This window comes from Pseudoliparis swirei, chromosome 6, assembly GCF_029220125.1.
Source record: "Pseudoliparis swirei isolate HS2019 ecotype Mariana Trench chromosome 6, NWPU_hadal_v1, whole genome shotgun sequence".
Lineage (NCBI taxonomy): Eukaryota > Metazoa > Chordata > Actinopteri > Perciformes > Liparidae > Pseudoliparis > Pseudoliparis swirei.
In genome coordinates, this window is record NC_079393.1 from 15332428 (window position 1) to 15350353 (window position 17926).

Genomic DNA, 17926 nt, shown 5'->3' on the forward strand with positions numbered 1-17926 from the left:
AAAAGTTTGACGTGGTCTAAAGATAAGTCCCCATGACCTCTTCCCCGTTTGATTGTATGGACCCAGTTTCATCTACAGTGTTAAATAACGATACAAATTGAAATGTAATTCACTGAAGGGAGCGCTTGCTCGCCTTTACGTTGTGGATAAAGTTATAAGCTTTTGGCATGTAATGCTTTTCTCACTGGATTATCATGAAGTATTTCAGTGTGGAGTAATACACTTGGAAATTCAAGTACAATTCATGCATACACAGGATGAGTTTATCAATCCTTTATTGTATGGTCTCTTTTGTCAACCATTTAAAGGGTATCTTTAATATGGTAGTCTTCACTTTAGATGAAGTCACACAAAATATTTAACTAATGACTATAACTACCTGAATTAATCATAAATTGCCATATTAAAACACATTTATAAAGCACACATAGTACATAACCACCAGTGCATATCTAAATCATTATAGGTATAAATAAAGCATGGATAATTGACATTTAAATCGTTTTAAAAATAATTTACTAACACTATAAATTATCTCATTGATCATCTATAAGTTCTTAATAATTTGTTTGTAATATATTTTACTTAATTTAACAATGTGGAATACATCATTTAGTAAGTATGAAAACCTCATCATGAAGCGCATTATATATTCTTGATTAGTAAGCTTGGATATTATACTTAATCTTATTAATCAAGAACAAAACATGTATAACTGTGTTTATGGATTGCATACTAATGAGTGTTAATGTTGGCACAATGCTGTATAAATTATGAATAAAGTGTTCACTCATACTTAACTAATGCTAAATAGTGTAGTTATTATAAAGTGTTACCTTATATGTTGCTCTCTAGTGGAGATAAGAAAAACAACACTCTTTTCTTTTTTCAGGAGACATGACAGAAATAAAAACGCTCGTCAGTTATCTTTATTCATCCAACACTATTAACATAGACATACTTTTAAAACCATTGGGTGATAGAAGAAAATATATTCATATAATATGTTCTGTAATCTTTAAATAAGAAACTATTAAGAAACTTGATCAACCAGTACACCAGTACAGTTTATCATAGAACAACTTATGGTATACCAAAGATGTTGAGTAACACCCAGAAAAATAAGAAATCACACTTAAAACTGATGAATCAACTTTAAATATAGTTTGACTACATAGATATATAAATATATCCGAAGCAATTGTTTGTTCCAAACCTTCTCCACTGACTTTATTGCTCTATTTCATTGACAATATATATGTATTATCATGAATCTAAAAATAATAGACAATAACTACCTTTATTATGTATTATGTACAGTCAATTGCCATGTAATGAATACTGTGTGTTTAAGAAAATTAAATTCTAGAAGATTACAACATGTCAAGCTGAAGTTACTCAGATGTATTTGTAGTATAAATATAAAATGAGAATAATGTATGGAATTATAAGCAGATAAGCAGAAATGCAATGTGTGTATAGCTGTGTGTCTTGTCATGCAAACAATTTGTGAGAAAGTTTTTTCTGTATCAAATAAGGTGAGCAGAGGAAAATTCAGAGTGAGATTACACACGATTGCGCCTTTAAAACGACTAAGTATTTGAGTTAAGGCTGATGCTAAGCTTTGGTCCCTTCTGCAACAGCACCAACATCACATTTAAAGAACTCAAAATCTGGAGTCGAGATTACATTCAGGGTGATGAGAGCAGAGAATCCATTATGTACAAATAAAATATTTGTCTGTCAGAGAAATTACATAGTTTGCTTGAACAAAAACTAGCAGGTGTTGTTAATAAGATAATGAGAACACAATTGAACTATATGTAGATGTTTCCTCGTGGTTGAGTACACTTTACACACAAGTTATCAGTACAGAGCTGTAATGAGGTTGTTTAATTCATCTGTAACTTTACTCATATTCTGAAATAAAATGGGAAACATTTTTATTCTGCAAATAAAGTATCTAACTGCTTGATGTCCTCCAGAAGTCAATGCATGTTGCACTATACACAGAAATCATGACACGCGTCGTTGTATTGCCGACTCGCCTGTATCAGGGTGTAATTCAGAGGCCAACCAGGAGATGGGCCTCCCGTTACACCAGCAATGATACGCTTATCCTAAAGTAACATCCGTTGGCGTGTTGAAAGGGATCAGATAATTACATTACCTCCACTGCACCTTGGCCACAGTGGAAGAAAGACAGCTAATGAGTTCAAGGGCGGACTCAACTGCATGTTAAGTTTGAACTTTAAATTGAGGTTTAAATGCTTTTGTTTTGATGGGGTCAGAGATGTTAGACACAAGAAACAGAGGAGAGAACACAACACAAGTCAACAGTCTCAGGATTTAGAGTGTGTAGGTTGTACATTAAAACAACAGCTTTCTGTTTGTAGTTTGATCACATGTGCCTGGTGCATCTGCTCATAGCTGCTGGGGATGTGACATTTGGTCCTGTTCGAATGTTTCCTCTTCCTCTCGCTTCAGTAAAGTCGTTTCTCGTAACTAAGCATGAAACAGAAAAAGAAGAGTGTCAGCGTCTCCTGTGTTGAAATAACGTTTCCCTGCTATAAAAGCAATATTGGATGGAGATGCATAAATGAAAGAAAAAGATGGAGGTGTGATAACCACGTAGATGTACTTACATGGCACAAAATAATATCTAATGTGACCGCATGGGTAAGAAAAGAGCAAGAGAGAAGACACATTTTGAGGCTGCTAAGCACAGATAAATTCCATTTAAAAGGTTTCGGAGGAATATTGCTGAATACAAGTGAAGCCGAAACACATCATGAGAACCTTTACTGTCATAAAGTAAATCCTATTTATTTTAAATAAAGCTGTAAACAGTAGAAAGGGGAATACAGAACAGAGACAGAGAGAGTAAAGAAGGGGTTGCAGAGGAAGGGAAAATGTCAGAAACCGGGGATCAGGGGTCAGAGGTCAGACTTACGAGTGGAGGCCGTGGACTCCTCCCTCCATCTGAGCAGACATGGTTCTCTTCTCAAACATCAGCTCTCCAGAGTACATCATCGACCTGGTGCAAAGCCACCCAGCTCATATCAAAAGGCCCTTACATGACACACTTACACACTTGGCTACATGAACGCACCCTAACACGGCATTTCACACTGACCGTAAAATGGATAAACTCTTGGCTCCGATGTCCTGACAGCCATGTTGGATACCAGCAATGAGGTAGGGAGCAAACTTGTGAATGGAGCCTTTATCTTGCACTGATCCTGAGACACCTTGAGCCACCTTCAGCGTGTCTCCCTCACTGGAGACACAAACACGATGTACACAGAGTGAGAGATAAAGAGATAAAGGTGTCATTGGGACTCTGAATGTTTCTAAGGACCTTTGTAACCCCACTCCCTCACCTGAAGTAGCGTTTCTGACTGTTATTTTTCTCCATGGCATCCAAGGAGCCCATTCCTCTGTACTTTTTCAGACGGACACCATCTGAAAAGAAAAATTCTCCTGGAGCTTCAGTGGTTGCCGCGAGCAACGACCCCATCATCACTGAGGGCAGAAATATGAGAGGACAAAAATATAAGTTTCAGAGATGCATGTTGCTGAGGATAAACAGACAAGGACAAAAAGACGATACTGCTGACAGCACCTTCAGCTCAAATATCAAAATAAGATATTTAATAATTATTACATTGAATGTTCACTGAATGATCCAAACGTAATACATAAAAATGTAGAACACAGAAGGGATCATGTATCTACCTGTTGATGCTCCCAAGGCCAGAGCCTTCACCACATGTCCAACAGTCTGAATGCCTCCATCAGCAATTACTGGCACTCCAAAACGTCGGGCATACTCTGCAACCTTGTATACCGATGTACCTTGGGGCCGTCCACACGCCATCACTGAGGAACAAGAGCAAATATGTTTTAGATTGATCACATTCAATCTACATTGTTGGCTTTCTTGTGTACACAAATCGTTATCTTATTAAACCAGCTGTTGTTTACGGTACTGTACTCTTCCACATACCTTCCTGGGTGATACAGATAGAGCCACACCCCATGCCCACCCTCAGGGCATCCACACCAGCGTCTATGAGGTTTTTGGCCTGAGCAGCTGTCACCACTAGAGGGGGACAGACCAATAGATAGGAGCTCAGTGTGGGAGACAGGGGTATAAAAGGTTATACACATCCAAGATTAAATAGTGTTTCCACAGCACAAATGCAGCAAAACAAGAGGCGAGCTTACCATTTCCTCCAACTACCTGTAGTTCAGGATATTTCTGTTTGATGTAGTTTATCATATTGATTTGATACACTGAGTTTCCTTGGGAGGAATCCTGTTAAAATGAAATAGTTCAAATGAGAGATGAAGTACCTACTGTATCTCTAATAAAAATAAAGATTATATAATATTATATATTATATATTAATATATATATATATATATATATTAGTGCTGTGAAAAATAACGCGTTAACTCAGTTAATTCAATTACAGGTTTAACTAGTTTTTTTTTTTTAAACGCATTTAACGCATGCGCAGAATGAGCTTCCAATCCGTCTGTTGTTGGTCGTCGGGACGAAAAAAAAGTCACTTGCAAAATGAGCTTCCAATACACCACTTCAATCTGAACTCTGTCCGCTCTCATGCAGACGGTCTGTTCATCGGTAATGATCCTTCCGCAGGTTCACCTACGGAAACCTTGTTACGACTTTTACTTCCTGTAGATCAGGGTCTCAACACGTCGATCGCGACCTGCCAGTCGATCGCGACGCAGTGTTGGTAGATCGCATGACATTAAAAAGATTGGCCCGCCCCCTGACATGTTCTTTATAGCACGTCTTTGTTCTTTTATTAAACTAAACGTCTGTTGTTGATCGTATCTCCACAGCAGCATGTCATTTCTGTCTCTTCGCGTTGCGTTAACACTTATCGATCTCCGTCTCGCGCGCCACAGAGCTCCGTGCGCGCGCATCGGGATCGAGCAAAAAAAAGTCACTTGTCAATCTGTCCACCTGTCCGGGCCGGTGAGGTTTCAGCTTTGCAGCGGTGTCCCCGCCGTCCCTTTCATCACGGCCCAGTTCATGAAGAAAACCCACACAGTCAGTTTGCCTCAGCAGCTGCTAGAGGAAGACTAGAGGCCTTTAGATTGTGTCATGGTGGAGTTAATGGTTGACAAACAAGAGAAAAATGTTCTGTTTAACCCTCCTGTTACCTTTACATTTACTAACATATTTTACCCTCGGGGTCAATTTGACCCCAGCAATTAAAACCTCCAGAAAATTATTAGAATTAATATTGCTTCCCAAGTTTAAGTGTGAGGTACTTTATGTTTGTTTGTTGACTACCTAAATAGCCCTTTAAATAAATAAAAAAGTTGATATTTCTTATATGTTTGACACAGTGAAAAACAGCCTGGGGTCAAATTGACCCCAAAGAACACCGACATTAAACATTGAATGGGGTCAAATTGACCCGAAGGTAACAGGAGGGTTAAACATTCTGTTTAGGATGAAGATGTATTAATGTTCCATATGGAAGAAAACTGCTAAATAACTGCTGAGTTGCAGCACCATTGTATAGAAGAATGTATAAATGTATATATCCGTCTTTTGTCATAAATCTCTATGTTCTCACAAAATATACTGAGAATATCGGTAATATGTGATTAATCATGATTAATCCACAAAAACCTGTGATTAACCCGATTAAAAATGTTAATCGTTTCACAGCCCTAATATATATATGTGTTCATTAGAGCACTTCACCTTTAAGCAAATCAAGAAACACCAACGCTACTACATTCCTCCCATATGTATCAACAGGCTGATCCCTTTTACTGATATGTGTTATGCCATCAGACTCAAATGAACCAACAGTTTAGTCAGACCCCAGTCAAAACCCACCAGGATCACCACATCCACCCCAGCCTGCATGAGTAGGTCTAGTCTGTACTTGTCGTCCTCTCTTGTGCCGATTGCAGCTCCACACAGCAGCTGTTTGCGGGAGTCCTTGGAAGCCAGAGGATAATCTCTGTTCTTCTTCAAGTCGGTCCTCGCAATGATGGCAACCAGCTCATCGCTGTCATTTACTATGGGTAGCTTTCCTAGAAGAGTCAGAGTGTAAAATGAGTGACAGATAAAGAGAAAAGCCCAAGTGTGTATCTGAGTCTTCGTGCTGGTTACTTGTGCTCTACTGTAGCGTGACCTACTTCACAGATGTACCTTTTTTGCCACGTTGCAGTATATCATTAGCCTCTTTTAGTGTGACTCCAGCAGGCGCAACAACTAAATCTTCTCTTTTTGTCATTGCCTGAATAAAAAAAAAAGTGCATGTATAATATATAATATAATTTCTATAATATACCACCCAATTTCATTGATAGCATATGATTGATGAATGTATCATGTTCTCGGACACATAAACACATAATCACATAAACACATACACCCACCTCCTCCAGGGGTTTGTCATGGTCGTTCTCAGACAGAAAGTCGATGTCTCTGGAGGTGATGATGCCGACCAGCTTGCTGCCCATCTTGCCGGTCTCTGTTACAGGGATCCCAGAGAAACCGTGGCATCTCTTGGCCTCAAACACGTCCCCCACTGTGTGTCGAGGACTCATCACCACCGGATCAGTGATAAAGCCCTGCTCAAATTTCTGGCAAGAACAAAAATACAAGTGTTGAATGATGAGAGCCCTTTCAGTGTATACTGTTTTCATCTTATTGTGTCACATATTACTTTATCTTGTGTTTGTCAACTTAGTCCTTCTTACCTTGACTTTGCGCACCTCGTTGGCCTGGAACTCAGCAGTACAGTTATGATGAATTATTCCAATCCCACCCATCAACTGAAACCAGCCAATCAGAGACATGAGAGGAAATAATTAATTGATGATATAACACCCAACATGTTCTTGTGCACTCAGTGCAGGAGGATGCTAAACTCAGTCAGCGATCTGTCTTTGTGTGTGTGTGTGTGTGTGTGTGTGTGTGTGTGTGTGTGTGTGTGCGTGCGTGTGTGTGTGTGTTCTCATTTGTGTGTGTGTGTGTATGTAAAGTGCTGCATTGCTTGTACTCACTGCCATGGCGATGGCCATCGGTGACTCTGTGACTGTATCCATGGGAGATGAAATAAGAGGTGTCTTCAGGGTTATCTTCCTCGTCAATGCAGAGGTTAGATCCTAAAAGACGTGAATTTGAAAACAGAAATAATGTTATAATCTTAAAACACATAAACACTGAGAACAAAGTAAATCGAAAGGAGAATCTCAAATGTTTGCTGTGGCCTCCTGATGACATGATTTTCGACAAACAACGTCCCCACAGTGTTGCAGCTGCAACACATTTGTTAACCAAATGTTAAGGCTGGCCTTTATTTTGCATCGAATGAAGCTATAAACCAGTTTAGACAGATTAGAGGTTGACTTGTTTAATTCACCTGCTGAGTGTTAGATGACGCAAGTGTGTGTCTGTTTTGAACACCTGCTATCCAGCAATAACCCATGTGACCAAGGCATGAAATTAATTTAATGTCCCAGCAGAGCTTGCAAAGACGAAAACAAAGCAAGCCAAACAAACAACCACGTGCTCAACGGAGCATAATGACGAGTTAGGATTGAATTAAAAGGGTTACAGCAAAACCTGTCTGTGCATGTGAAATATTGTCAGGGATATTACATAACAGTACATGTTTGTTTTATAGAGGTCAAGGTCAAGCACATGTTTGTGTCTCAAAAGAATAACATGTCAGAGTTAACTTGAAAAAACCCCACATGTAATTGTTTACATTTGTCCAAAGAACTTTAAAAATAAAGGTATCCTGTGAACCAGGGAACAGTATCCAGTTTGTTGCTTGTGATAAGCTTCACAGTAATGATACGTACCACCTCATCGGAAGTAAAATCTATGAACCCAGGGAGGATCAAGAAGTCACTGAGAAGGGAGACACAACAGACACATGTGAACATCTCACTCTGGAACTGGGAACGATGTCTTTATGAATAATCAATATTTCTCCTAACAATCAACATAAATAAGGATAATGAAGCTTTTGTTGTGTGCGTGAACTGTACAGCGCACATCATATTCCTGCAAAGCAGCAGTTTCTTTTAAATTTAGCTGACAGTGAGGAGACATAATCTGTCAGCTTTTCAGCCCATTGCATTTATCCTCTGCACTCTGATAAACTGCATAATGCCTCCATTAAGGAAACTACACCAACACCCATTAACACACTGATACATGAACAAACACTCACTGCTTTTAATGTCTGTGACCCCACTCAAAGTCATCCTTGAAAGTAGTATTGCTCATTATAATCCTTCATATAAAACCAGAGCAGATGTGTCATCAGTGATATTACTAAACATGTAATGGAAGACATTGCATAACTCTAACGTGTGTTTCTATATGTGCACATGCACATGTGTCAGCGTGTTTAGTGTGACATACTATTCAATGAAGTCAGTAAATGTATCACCGGAGTGTTTGTGTTTTGTTGAGCATATATCTTACTTGTATGTCAGTCCATCACCAATAGAAAAGAGTTGTTGTGCTGTTAATCCATCTTCAGGAACATAACCTGTTCCTCCACTGATCAAGTAGTCTGCCATGCTAAAATAGAAAAAAGCACGTGACCAAAAATATTAAGTACCAGGTCTGAATATTTTGAGGTTGTGTAAAGATGTGACAATGAATAGACACCTATTTCTTTCATGTGCATCACAGCATCATATAATGAATGTGCGTAGATCAAGTGTCACAAATAGAATGCGTGTTTGTTTAGTCTAGATGTGTTCGAGACATTCAAGGTGTTCTGCCCGTCTCTTTCTCGACATCCGTTTCTTACGTATGTGCTGTAGCCCGATCCGATTACACATGTTGGAGTGGAGACAGGAAATGCAACAAAAGAAATCTTGTCTTTAGAAACACTTTCAATACACGTGTGACGGCAGTGAAGTGGGTTAGAGGATTGGCTTGGCTGCAGTGAGCTGATAATCAGACCTGTAAAAGCTCTGCACTATCACTCTGCTACGAAGTGAAAACATCTCAAGTTATAAAGCTTCACGCGATCACTTCTGCACATCAGAGAAGGACATGACCTTGCAGTGTATGCAGTGCAGTGATGGACTGAGTAGAGACTGACCTCTCTGGTTCATATCCAGCTTGGATACGTGTTGCACTGTATCGCTGGGCTGCAGTCTCATGCCCATGTCCATGTGGCGTCGGGTGGGCTAAGGACCCGTAGGCTTGAGTTTGTTCCCCATCTCTGTTCGGGATGCGTGGCCGTGCTGGTTCCATGTCCCCTACAATTCTCCGGTAGTCGATCTGGTAAGTGTCCCTCTCCCCATCTCCAAACCGGTCATAACCATGACCCTCCATTTCTAAGAAATCCAGGGCTACGACCTCCGCAAGGCCCCACCACTTCACACACAAACACACACACACACACACACACACACACTCTCTTCAAGCAACTCTTACTTGTTTCATACACACAGACAATCTCACACCCTTAAACAATAACCAACCAACTGTTCCAGCAGCTCCCACACACAGCAACACACTCACATTTCTGTTCAGGTGTAAGCCCTAATAAACACCTGAAGCATTAAGTACATGTCCATACACAAACACCTTTCAGACACACCTGACATTGGAGGAAGCTGCCTTTCCATCTGTTTTGTGGCCAGTGCATTAGTTTCACCAAAACAGCCGGTATTACAAGATTTCACAAATTGACATTTTCTGAAAAGGTGTCAAATCTGAAAACGGCAGAAGCAGCAGCAACAAAAATAATTTAAAACGGTGTTGTTTGCCTTGAGAAGAGTTAGTATTCCAGTTTGTCAGCTCTCATCCCTGGAGTTAGAGGCCAGTTAGGCCCTCACACAGAGTGTTTAGCTAACCTGTTGATGAAGTCGACTATCTTGGCACACTAAATTTAGAAATCCATGTCAACTCCCAGCTGGTGGCATGAGCAGCCACTGGAGAGGAGTGAGGTCTTACTTAGGTAGAGATTCGTCCCCCTGGAGGCCCAGAATGCAGTGCTGCTTGGTTATCTGCGGAGCTTCTCTCCACTCCGTCTCCCAGTGCTTGCTGAGCTTAACTCTGCTTCTGACAGTAGCAGACGTCACTCTCCCACAAAGAGGATCGGGAGCATTAGTACAGCGGGGTGGGGTGAGATGGGTGTGTATCGGGTGGAGTGAGGCAGTTGGGCTGAGGGAGAGAAGGATAACACTTGAACACACTTTCCCCTCTGAGGATTACCAGTGTAGAGGTGTGAAGGGGTTTTTTTTCCACAAAGCTCAAGGAGACAGAACTGTGAATGAGACAAAGGTCAAATCCCAGAATGCTATTAGGCTGCCAGCGTTGCTCATTTGACAAAGACAGACAGAAACGAGACATATACAAGTGCGTGTGTGCATAAAGAAAAGCAGAATACGTTAATCCTTCAGACTGAAATTAAGAGTGTCTTTAGAGAATACTGTTGGTTGTCCACTGTTAGATGTGTAACACAAGTCATAACACAAATAATTGTAATTCCACAATTCCAAACTGTCTTTTTCAGTTGATTGTTTGTTCCAGTGTTCAATGTGAGTGTAGTGAACAACAAACCTTGGATTAAACTGAGACAGGAGAGCCACTTTGCCTGGGCCCTCGACACCATCATCTGCAGGTGACTGACTGACTGCTTGTGACAGTTACTGAGGGATTGAACCAGAAAAGCCTCTTATCCTGTCTGTCTATCTGTCTGTCTGTCTGTCTCTCTCTCTCTCTCTCTCTCCTTCCCTCCCACCCACTGGTTGCTGAAAATTAATCTACATCCACTTCACAAACCACCATGCTACTTTCTGAATTAAAAGTAAAAGAGTCAGTGAAATGTTAAAAAAAAGGTTTATTTAAAAAATAGAATTGTATTTATTTATGTATTTGACTGGGACAGTGTACAGAATCTTAGCTGTACCAGCATTAGCTATAAGCTAATTTACAACTGTAGACTTGGGAAGGAAAGATAGTTCATATTCACTCCAACAAGATTTGGCAACATTAAGAGACATCAAGTGTTTGCGTTTATTCCTGATGATTGGGTTATTTTTAGCCGTGATTTCTAATCAGTAAAGCTGCAGCACTCTTATATAACTTGGTACTGAGCTCCGAAAGTATTGTTCTCTAATAGAGAATGCTCATCTGCTAAACTCTTCCCTCTGTTGGTCGTCCTTGCTCCTATTACCTGTGATATGAACTATTTCAAAAGGAGAGAAACTACATCATTGATCACCTTGTACACTAAACAAGTAAAGTATAGAAACAATTTCAACACATTTTATTTTTTTTAAATTAATCGAATATATACATTTTTCACAAAATATGGAAGTGGAGGAGAGGCGAGGCAAATCTTTGACACATGCAGAAAATGCAGCAAGGCAACCGTTTCTTTAGAATGAGCCACCTGAGGGAAAAGAAAGTAACACATTTAATGTTTTATTAAAATGTCATAACTCTCATGTTTGTTCATTTTAGAAGGAAATCCTACCGAGCCTCTCCACTAGTTTGGGCTGGTGATGTTTGAGGGCGTCGTAGAAGGCTGCTTTGACTTCTTCTCCTCCTGAGCGTAACGCCCTTTGATAAAGCACTCTCATTTGTTCCTGGCTTGTTGCTTTCCCAAGAATCAACGAGTAGGTTTCCCTGTGGACCGAGTCTCCAAGATGGTCTGTTATTGCCATGACCTCGGCCACGTTTTGAATCAACTTTGCCCGGTTGTCATCAACAAACTTTGCTGTTTTAGAATACAAAAGAAGGAAAGCGTGCACATGAAACACGCAATTCAATCATGAAGGAGGCGACATGTGATTGAAATGCTCATTTTAGATCTTTGTTTACACACAGGGAAAAAAGCTTCTTTCCATGACAATATCAATACAGTAACAAAAATAATCACCTTTGTCTGTACTACTTGTCGGTCTTCTGACAGATTCCTGTTGGCAAAAAAAAAGCTCTCTCAGTCTATATTGTGAAATCTATTTTAATGTATCATACACTAGTTTCAGAATCTACACGACCGTTCAAAAGTTTGGGATCACTTAGAAATGACTTTATTTTTCAAAGAAAAGCACAGTTTTTCAATAAAGATAACATTAAATTAATCAGAAATACACTCTCTACATTTAATGGTAAATGAAATGACTAGGTGGAAGTGTCTGTTTCTAATGAAATAAATATTCCATAGGTAGAGGCCCTTTTTTTTTTTAATCACTCCAGTGTTCTAATGGTACATTGTGTTTGCTAATCGCTTAGAAGACTAATGTCTGATTAGAAAAACCCTGCAATTATATAGCACAGCTGAAAAACATATATGCTGAATGAATATATAATACAACTGGCCTTCCTTCTGATTGAAGTTTGTAAAATTAAATTAATATTTATATTAATCATTATTTCTAACCTTGTCAATGTCTTGACTATATTTCATATTCATTTGATAAATAAAAATGTGATTTTTCATGGAAGACACGAAATTGTCTGGGTGATCCCAAACTTTTGAACGGTAGTGTATCTATCTCTGATAATACACCACTATTCATTTGCATCAATACAATGTGTATTTAAATTAATGATACAAAGAAATATTAAACACAAAACAATATTCCTGTTCTCTCGTCTGTTGATTGTATTTTAGGTTTGACTGTAGGCTAAATGATTTTGTTGTCTCTTCTCAAGACTACCTGGTTAAATAAAGTCACTTATTAATTACTCATTAGTTTGTTTTTAACTTCCTGTGAAGCAATGGTTAAAAGGCATTTAGCATACCTGGATTGGAGACTGTTCAGTTTTCTTAGTTTTGGTTGGTGACTTCTGAAGGAAAACAAGGAGAAAATATGATGTATTAGAGCAATTGATAGACCAGACAGAAGTGTTCATCGGCATTATAAATCAAGATTAAACTGCACTATATTTCATTTCCTGAAATTATACTGATGAGTTGTACCAGTGTTGTCAAGACTTGACCGACTGCATCATGAATTCCCTCCTTGTTCTTTGAAAACACATTCTCAGTGACTGGAAGGCAATCTGAAAGAAAAGCTAAGTTTAATTTTAAATAGGGATCTGTCAAGCTAGTCAACCAAAGGTTAATTTGATTTAAGCATATTGTTCAGACTTGAATTTTTTTAAAATTGTGATAATGATGAACATTTACCTTTGAAGGTGGGCCTCTCTGAGGGTCTGTCATCCCAGCACTTCTTCATGAGCTCAACCAGTTCTTTCGACCCTTCTTCCCGCATCTGGTCAATTTGCTCACACTGAGGTCTGTCCCCAAAAGGGATCTTCAGTTCCACTAGAGCAAATGAAGCACCTACAATGAAGACATGCATGATAACTTAATCGCAACACTAATTGTTTAAACTGGACCTATACGGTATATCAAATGATGGGACAATAAAAGCCAGTATATACCTACTTGGATAAGGCTCTTTACCAGTGACAATGGACCAGAGCAGGATACCATAGCTGATCGATAGAGAGGAAGATCATTTCAACATGTTAATGCTCATTTTTACATACGGAGTAGAATTATTTGTCAATGTTGTGTCTCACCTGTATACGTCAAAAGAACGGACAGGTTCGTATGATACTTCAAAAGCCTCAGGAGGCATGTACTTGTATGAACCTTCGACCCCCCTCATTGGTTCTCTGTTGCTGTTCAAAGCACTGGTGGACACTCTGGACAGACCAAAGTCTGCTAGCTGCAGAGAAACAAGGGACACATCATATCAAATAAACGATTAAATCAGCCTCACAGTTGACTTAAACTTAAGAGTTTCGGTCGAAGGCCCATACCTTGGCGTTAAGATCAACATTCAGCAGAATATTACTTGGCTTTAGGTCGTGGTGCATAAGTTTCTGTGAATGGAGGAAGTTCATGCCGACAGCCACTTGATGGGCCAAGCGGCAGACCAGGGGCCAGAGTGGAGGGCCAGAGAGGTCCTTCTGCAGGGACTCAACCGATCCTGTTTCCATGAACTCCATCACTAGCCCCTGTTGCGTGGATGTCCCTCCAGGCGGACATCCCTTATAGGTTCCATGAAGTCTTAGCACAAACTCACAGGAAGCCTGATGCATATGATTAGCCTCGTCACACAGGGACATGTAGTGGCTGCAGTGAGGCAGGGGATTGTTGAAAGGAGTAGAGAGAAAGCAAAAGAGCGCTTTGAACTACTATTTTACATATGCATATAACATTTAATAGTTTAAGTTACAGAAACATTGCAGATATTTCTATTTACCAAACACCATCACGGAGTATCTTAATGGCCACGTCAACGCCCCAGCCCGTGTGCCTGGCCTTGTAGACATGACCGAATCCCCCACGGCCGACTGACTCCCACTTCTCCAAGCTTTCGTTTCCAATTGGCTCAGTCTTGTGGCTCAACAGCTCCATCTCCTGCTGGATTCAGGTAGAACGACTACAAGCCCAAATATATTACACAATATGGAAATACTAAAGAGATCTTGCTAAATATGAATAAAGTGGTTCATTGATTGCTTATATGTTTGTTTGTTTGTTTGTTTGTGTAGTAATTACAGTGTCATAGCTTTGAAACACGGACATGAGCGCAACGGCATCTCTGGCTTGTGAAGACACGCACAGACAGGCTCCACTAACAATATGTCCCTGGTTTATTCTGGATACTTTTTCCAAAAGCTACTGGCTTATACTCACCACGTTGCTCCTCGACTGTTCCCCACACGAAGATCCAAGAGTCGGTTCATAACAAAGCTGGTAAACATAAAGAGTTTCAGTTTCAATTCAATTCAGTTTGTGCGCCCTCTCGGCAGCCTGACGCTGAACTTGAGGGAGGAGTTTCAACTCTTCCCCTTTAAACTCTTGTAAAGCAGATTTTTAATCTCAATGAGTCATTTCCTGGTGAAATAAATAAAAAGTAAATAATGAAAATAAAAAATAATGAACGATGGAAAACTCAAGCATTTGTTGAAATGTGGGATTTCCTGTTGTGATTGGAAACCATTATGTATTTAAATAGATAGACTCAAATAGCATGCATCAGCATTACATGTGTCATCATTAGAATACAGATTTTTATTAAATACAAACTTGATTATTGTTCCTTTTCCGCCTATTTGTACGGCGTCTATTAAAATGCTGTGACACATCTGTTGACTTCCTTGGAAGTGGAACCATGAGTGGTAGCGAGCATGCACTGTGAGAGGAAGTTATGAAACGCACACAGTTACGCCGTCTGACTGGGTGGAGCTGTGGTAAGGATCTTTGCATATTAAGCAAATCTGTCAATCTCGAATCTTTTGGTGTGATTTTCAGCCAACAAGCTTTGCTGAGGCTGACACTGCATCAGTTATATGAGTCAACACATGGCAGTGCTTCAAAGATCTGGAGGGTCATGTGAATTATTATTTTGCAATGTGTTCAACACTCTTCCATTTGCTTTTGTAAGACAATTATTAAAGTGACATATTTTAAACAAAATAATTAAAACGCACACGCACACGCACACGCACACAGACACAGACACAGACATTTTGGGGGGCAGGTGCTCAAACCCAAAAAAAGGGCACCCAATGCCAAAAAAAAATTCTGAAAGAGTTGAAGCATTAGCAGCAATACACTGATGATGCTGTCCTCGACCTGCGTTTCCTCTCGGCAGCATCAGACCGCTAGCTTACATTATCTTTATGAATAAAGATGAATTATTATGTAGCAACAACAGTACAAGCGTTCTGATTGGCTAATGGGTCGTCATGCCAGCCACGTATTGCCCTCCTCGCTGGTCTGATACGGATCCGTATTGCCCTTGTGACAGGTTCGTGGCCGTCACCGGTAGGTTTGCCCCCTAAGCCCCAAGGAATGCGCAACCAGAGGGAACGTTGGTAACGTGTTTTTATTTGAGCGCTCTGACCGCCGACTGTGTCTCTGCTCATCGCTCCCCTCTTCCTCCTGTCCAGCTCCTTTATGGGGACAGAGCCTCGCAGATACACAACCCCAGATTGTCATCAGCTGGTCTGATGACAATCAGACACCGTTCCCTGAACCACACCCCCGCTCCACCCACTCTGCAGCCGAGCTTAAACACCCCCCGCTGCCACAGCCCTCTTACGTCATTTTCAAAATGAGCGATATTGATAGACATCAACAGCCAAGAGCAGTGGTCCTCAAACTAAGGTCCGTGGGCCGAATACGGCCCGCCTCCACATTTGGCCCGGCCCTCTGAACAAGAGAGGCCGTATGATTTTTTTTTTTCAGTCTGGCCACACAAATCCTAGACTAGCCCGTTAAATAGAACGGAATAAGAATGATCTCTCTCTCTTATCTTCTCTCTCTCTCTCTCTTCTCTCTCTCTCCCTCTCTCTCTCTTTTCTCTCTCTCTCTCTCTCTCTCTCTCTCTCTCTCCCTCTCTCTATTCTCTAAACATAACTAACGTCAGTAAACAGCTGGACAAGACTTTGAAATCACGGATTTCGTGAGTTTTTGTTTGTTTATTTTTTTAGGAAACGTCGGACCAGTTGTGACGTCATGTTTTCAGCAGCGCTAATGTTGTGGTTGATCTATCACACAACAACGTCAGGGAACAAACACCTGATGAATGAAAAAAAAATGAAAAAAGTGGGCTCCAGCAAAAAGGGCACCTTTCTCATCCAGGGCAAAAGGGCTGGTGCTTGAGCACCACTAGGGCTCTATCTGTGCACGTGCCTGCACACACATATAATCTTACAATTTACTAGTTCTTAACTGCAGGTTATTTCTAAAAATAAATAAAAATAAAGGGTATTATGTGATCAACTGTTATTTGATTGGTAAAACGGTTTTGTGGGGTATAAGGCTGGTACTATGTACCCAGCTGATAACAAACCAATAAAAAAAATGTCAATACATGTCACAATAAAGATAATTATATTTTAATCTGAGCTTTATTTCCAGCTCAAACCTTCACTATTTGTAGTTGTACATGATTGCCTATTTCCCTTCTCTCTCTCTCTCATAACTTATTTCTCTCCTGTATGTTCTCTCATGCACACACAAGACAAAAGCCACGCTGTGACTGTTTACTGTCTAAATTATTAATGCCAAACACCACTCTAATCACAGTTTGGAGCCCAGGTGTCAGTGAACATGACAGCTACCATGAATCTAAACCATATGCACACAAACACACACTCTGTTCATTAAGTGAGCGGAAGTATATTACTCGCATCCTATGCTGCCTTGCTGTTTCGTCTGGTATCGATAGGCGCGGTCTGCTCTAGCTCTCTGCATTTCCATAGCTCCCTCCCCTCCCTCTTCTCCACCCACCTCATTTACGCTCAGCCCAGTGGGGACCTCTCTCCACTCCATCTCTCTCCTCCTGAGTGCATCTTTACCTCATCCTCTGCCCTTTGGAAACTGTCTGATATATGAGGCAGAGGATCATCCTACAGGGGTTCTCTCTATGCTGGATCTCTGAGTGGAGAGCTGAGCGTTTGTCTTTCCCATCACAGTGGAGGAGGGATTTAGACTGGGAAGCATCACTGATGCAGGTTACATCCTGTGGAGCCGCGACAGGACAGCCTCAGGAGAAAGGAGAGACCGAAAACCCACGTGCACGCCTGGATGTGCTTTGTGTTGTGAGGAGAGTTGACTGCAAGAGAGGCAGAAGGCAGCAACAGAGGGAGGGGAGCATTTAGAAAGAGGCGCCCGTGTCAGAGGGGTTTGGGGGAGGTGAGTGTGGGATCTGTGCGGAGGGTTTTAAAAGTGAAAGGAGGAGTGTATCGAAGTGGGGTGGGGAGGTCTGCACCGCTCTCAGATCAAAGAACTGGAAGGAGGATTGCTTTACGCTCAGTCTGAAGAGTAGTAGTAAGACTGGGGAGTCACAGGCTCTCCGGGGAAGGTGGCATTACAATTAGAGACCAGAGGCTGTCTGCAGCACT

General features: G+C 40.7%; 2 protein-coding genes across 6 annotated transcripts; both read right to left on the reverse strand.

The window, feature by feature from the left end:
- Positions 1-914: 914 nt before the first annotated feature.
- Positions 915-10077, reverse strand: impdh1a (IMP (inosine 5'-monophosphate) dehydrogenase 1a). 4 transcript variants are annotated; one of them, XM_056417542.1, is made up of 17 exons: positions 9995-10077; positions 9135-9412; positions 8504-8602; positions 7873-7921; positions 7069-7170; positions 6763-6837; positions 6439-6645; positions 6209-6296; positions 5891-6090; positions 4231-4321; positions 4010-4105; positions 3739-3882; positions 3384-3525; positions 3137-3280; positions 2954-3037; positions 2646-2662; positions 915-2505 (listed from the first exon to the last, which is right to left on the reverse strand). In XM_056417542.1, the coding sequence occupies exons 2-17, from the start codon at positions 9368-9370 to the stop codon at positions 2402-2404; spliced, it is 1878 nt and encodes a 625-aa protein (XP_056273517.1). In that variant the 5' UTR covers positions 9371-9412; positions 9995-10077; the 3' UTR covers positions 915-2401. The 4 variants fall into 4 exon arrangements, with proteins under 4 accessions (XP_056273517.1, XP_056273516.1, XP_056273515.1 ...); XM_056417541.1 differs by having other exon boundaries at positions 9895-10065; XM_056417540.1 differs by having other exon boundaries at positions 9135-10065.
- Positions 10078-11297: 1220 nt separating this feature from the next.
- LOC130195493 (receptor-interacting serine/threonine-protein kinase 3-like) lies at positions 11298-14804 on the reverse strand. Of its 2 annotated transcripts, none has more exons than XM_056417041.1 (11): positions 14709-14804; positions 14272-14451; positions 13826-14141; positions 13583-13731; positions 13446-13495; positions 13185-13322; positions 12975-13057; positions 12797-12841; positions 11928-11964; positions 11523-11765; positions 11298-11438 (listed from the first exon to the last, which is right to left on the reverse strand). In XM_056417041.1, the coding sequence occupies exons 2-11, from the start codon at positions 14424-14426 to the stop codon at positions 11425-11427; spliced, it is 1230 nt and encodes a 409-aa protein (XP_056273016.1). In that variant the 5' UTR covers positions 14427-14451; positions 14709-14804; the 3' UTR covers positions 11298-11424. The 2 variants fall into 2 exon arrangements, with proteins under 2 accessions (XP_056273016.1, XP_056273015.1); XM_056417040.1 differs by having other exon boundaries at positions 13185-13340.
- Between the last annotated feature and the right edge of the window lie 3122 nt (positions 14805-17926).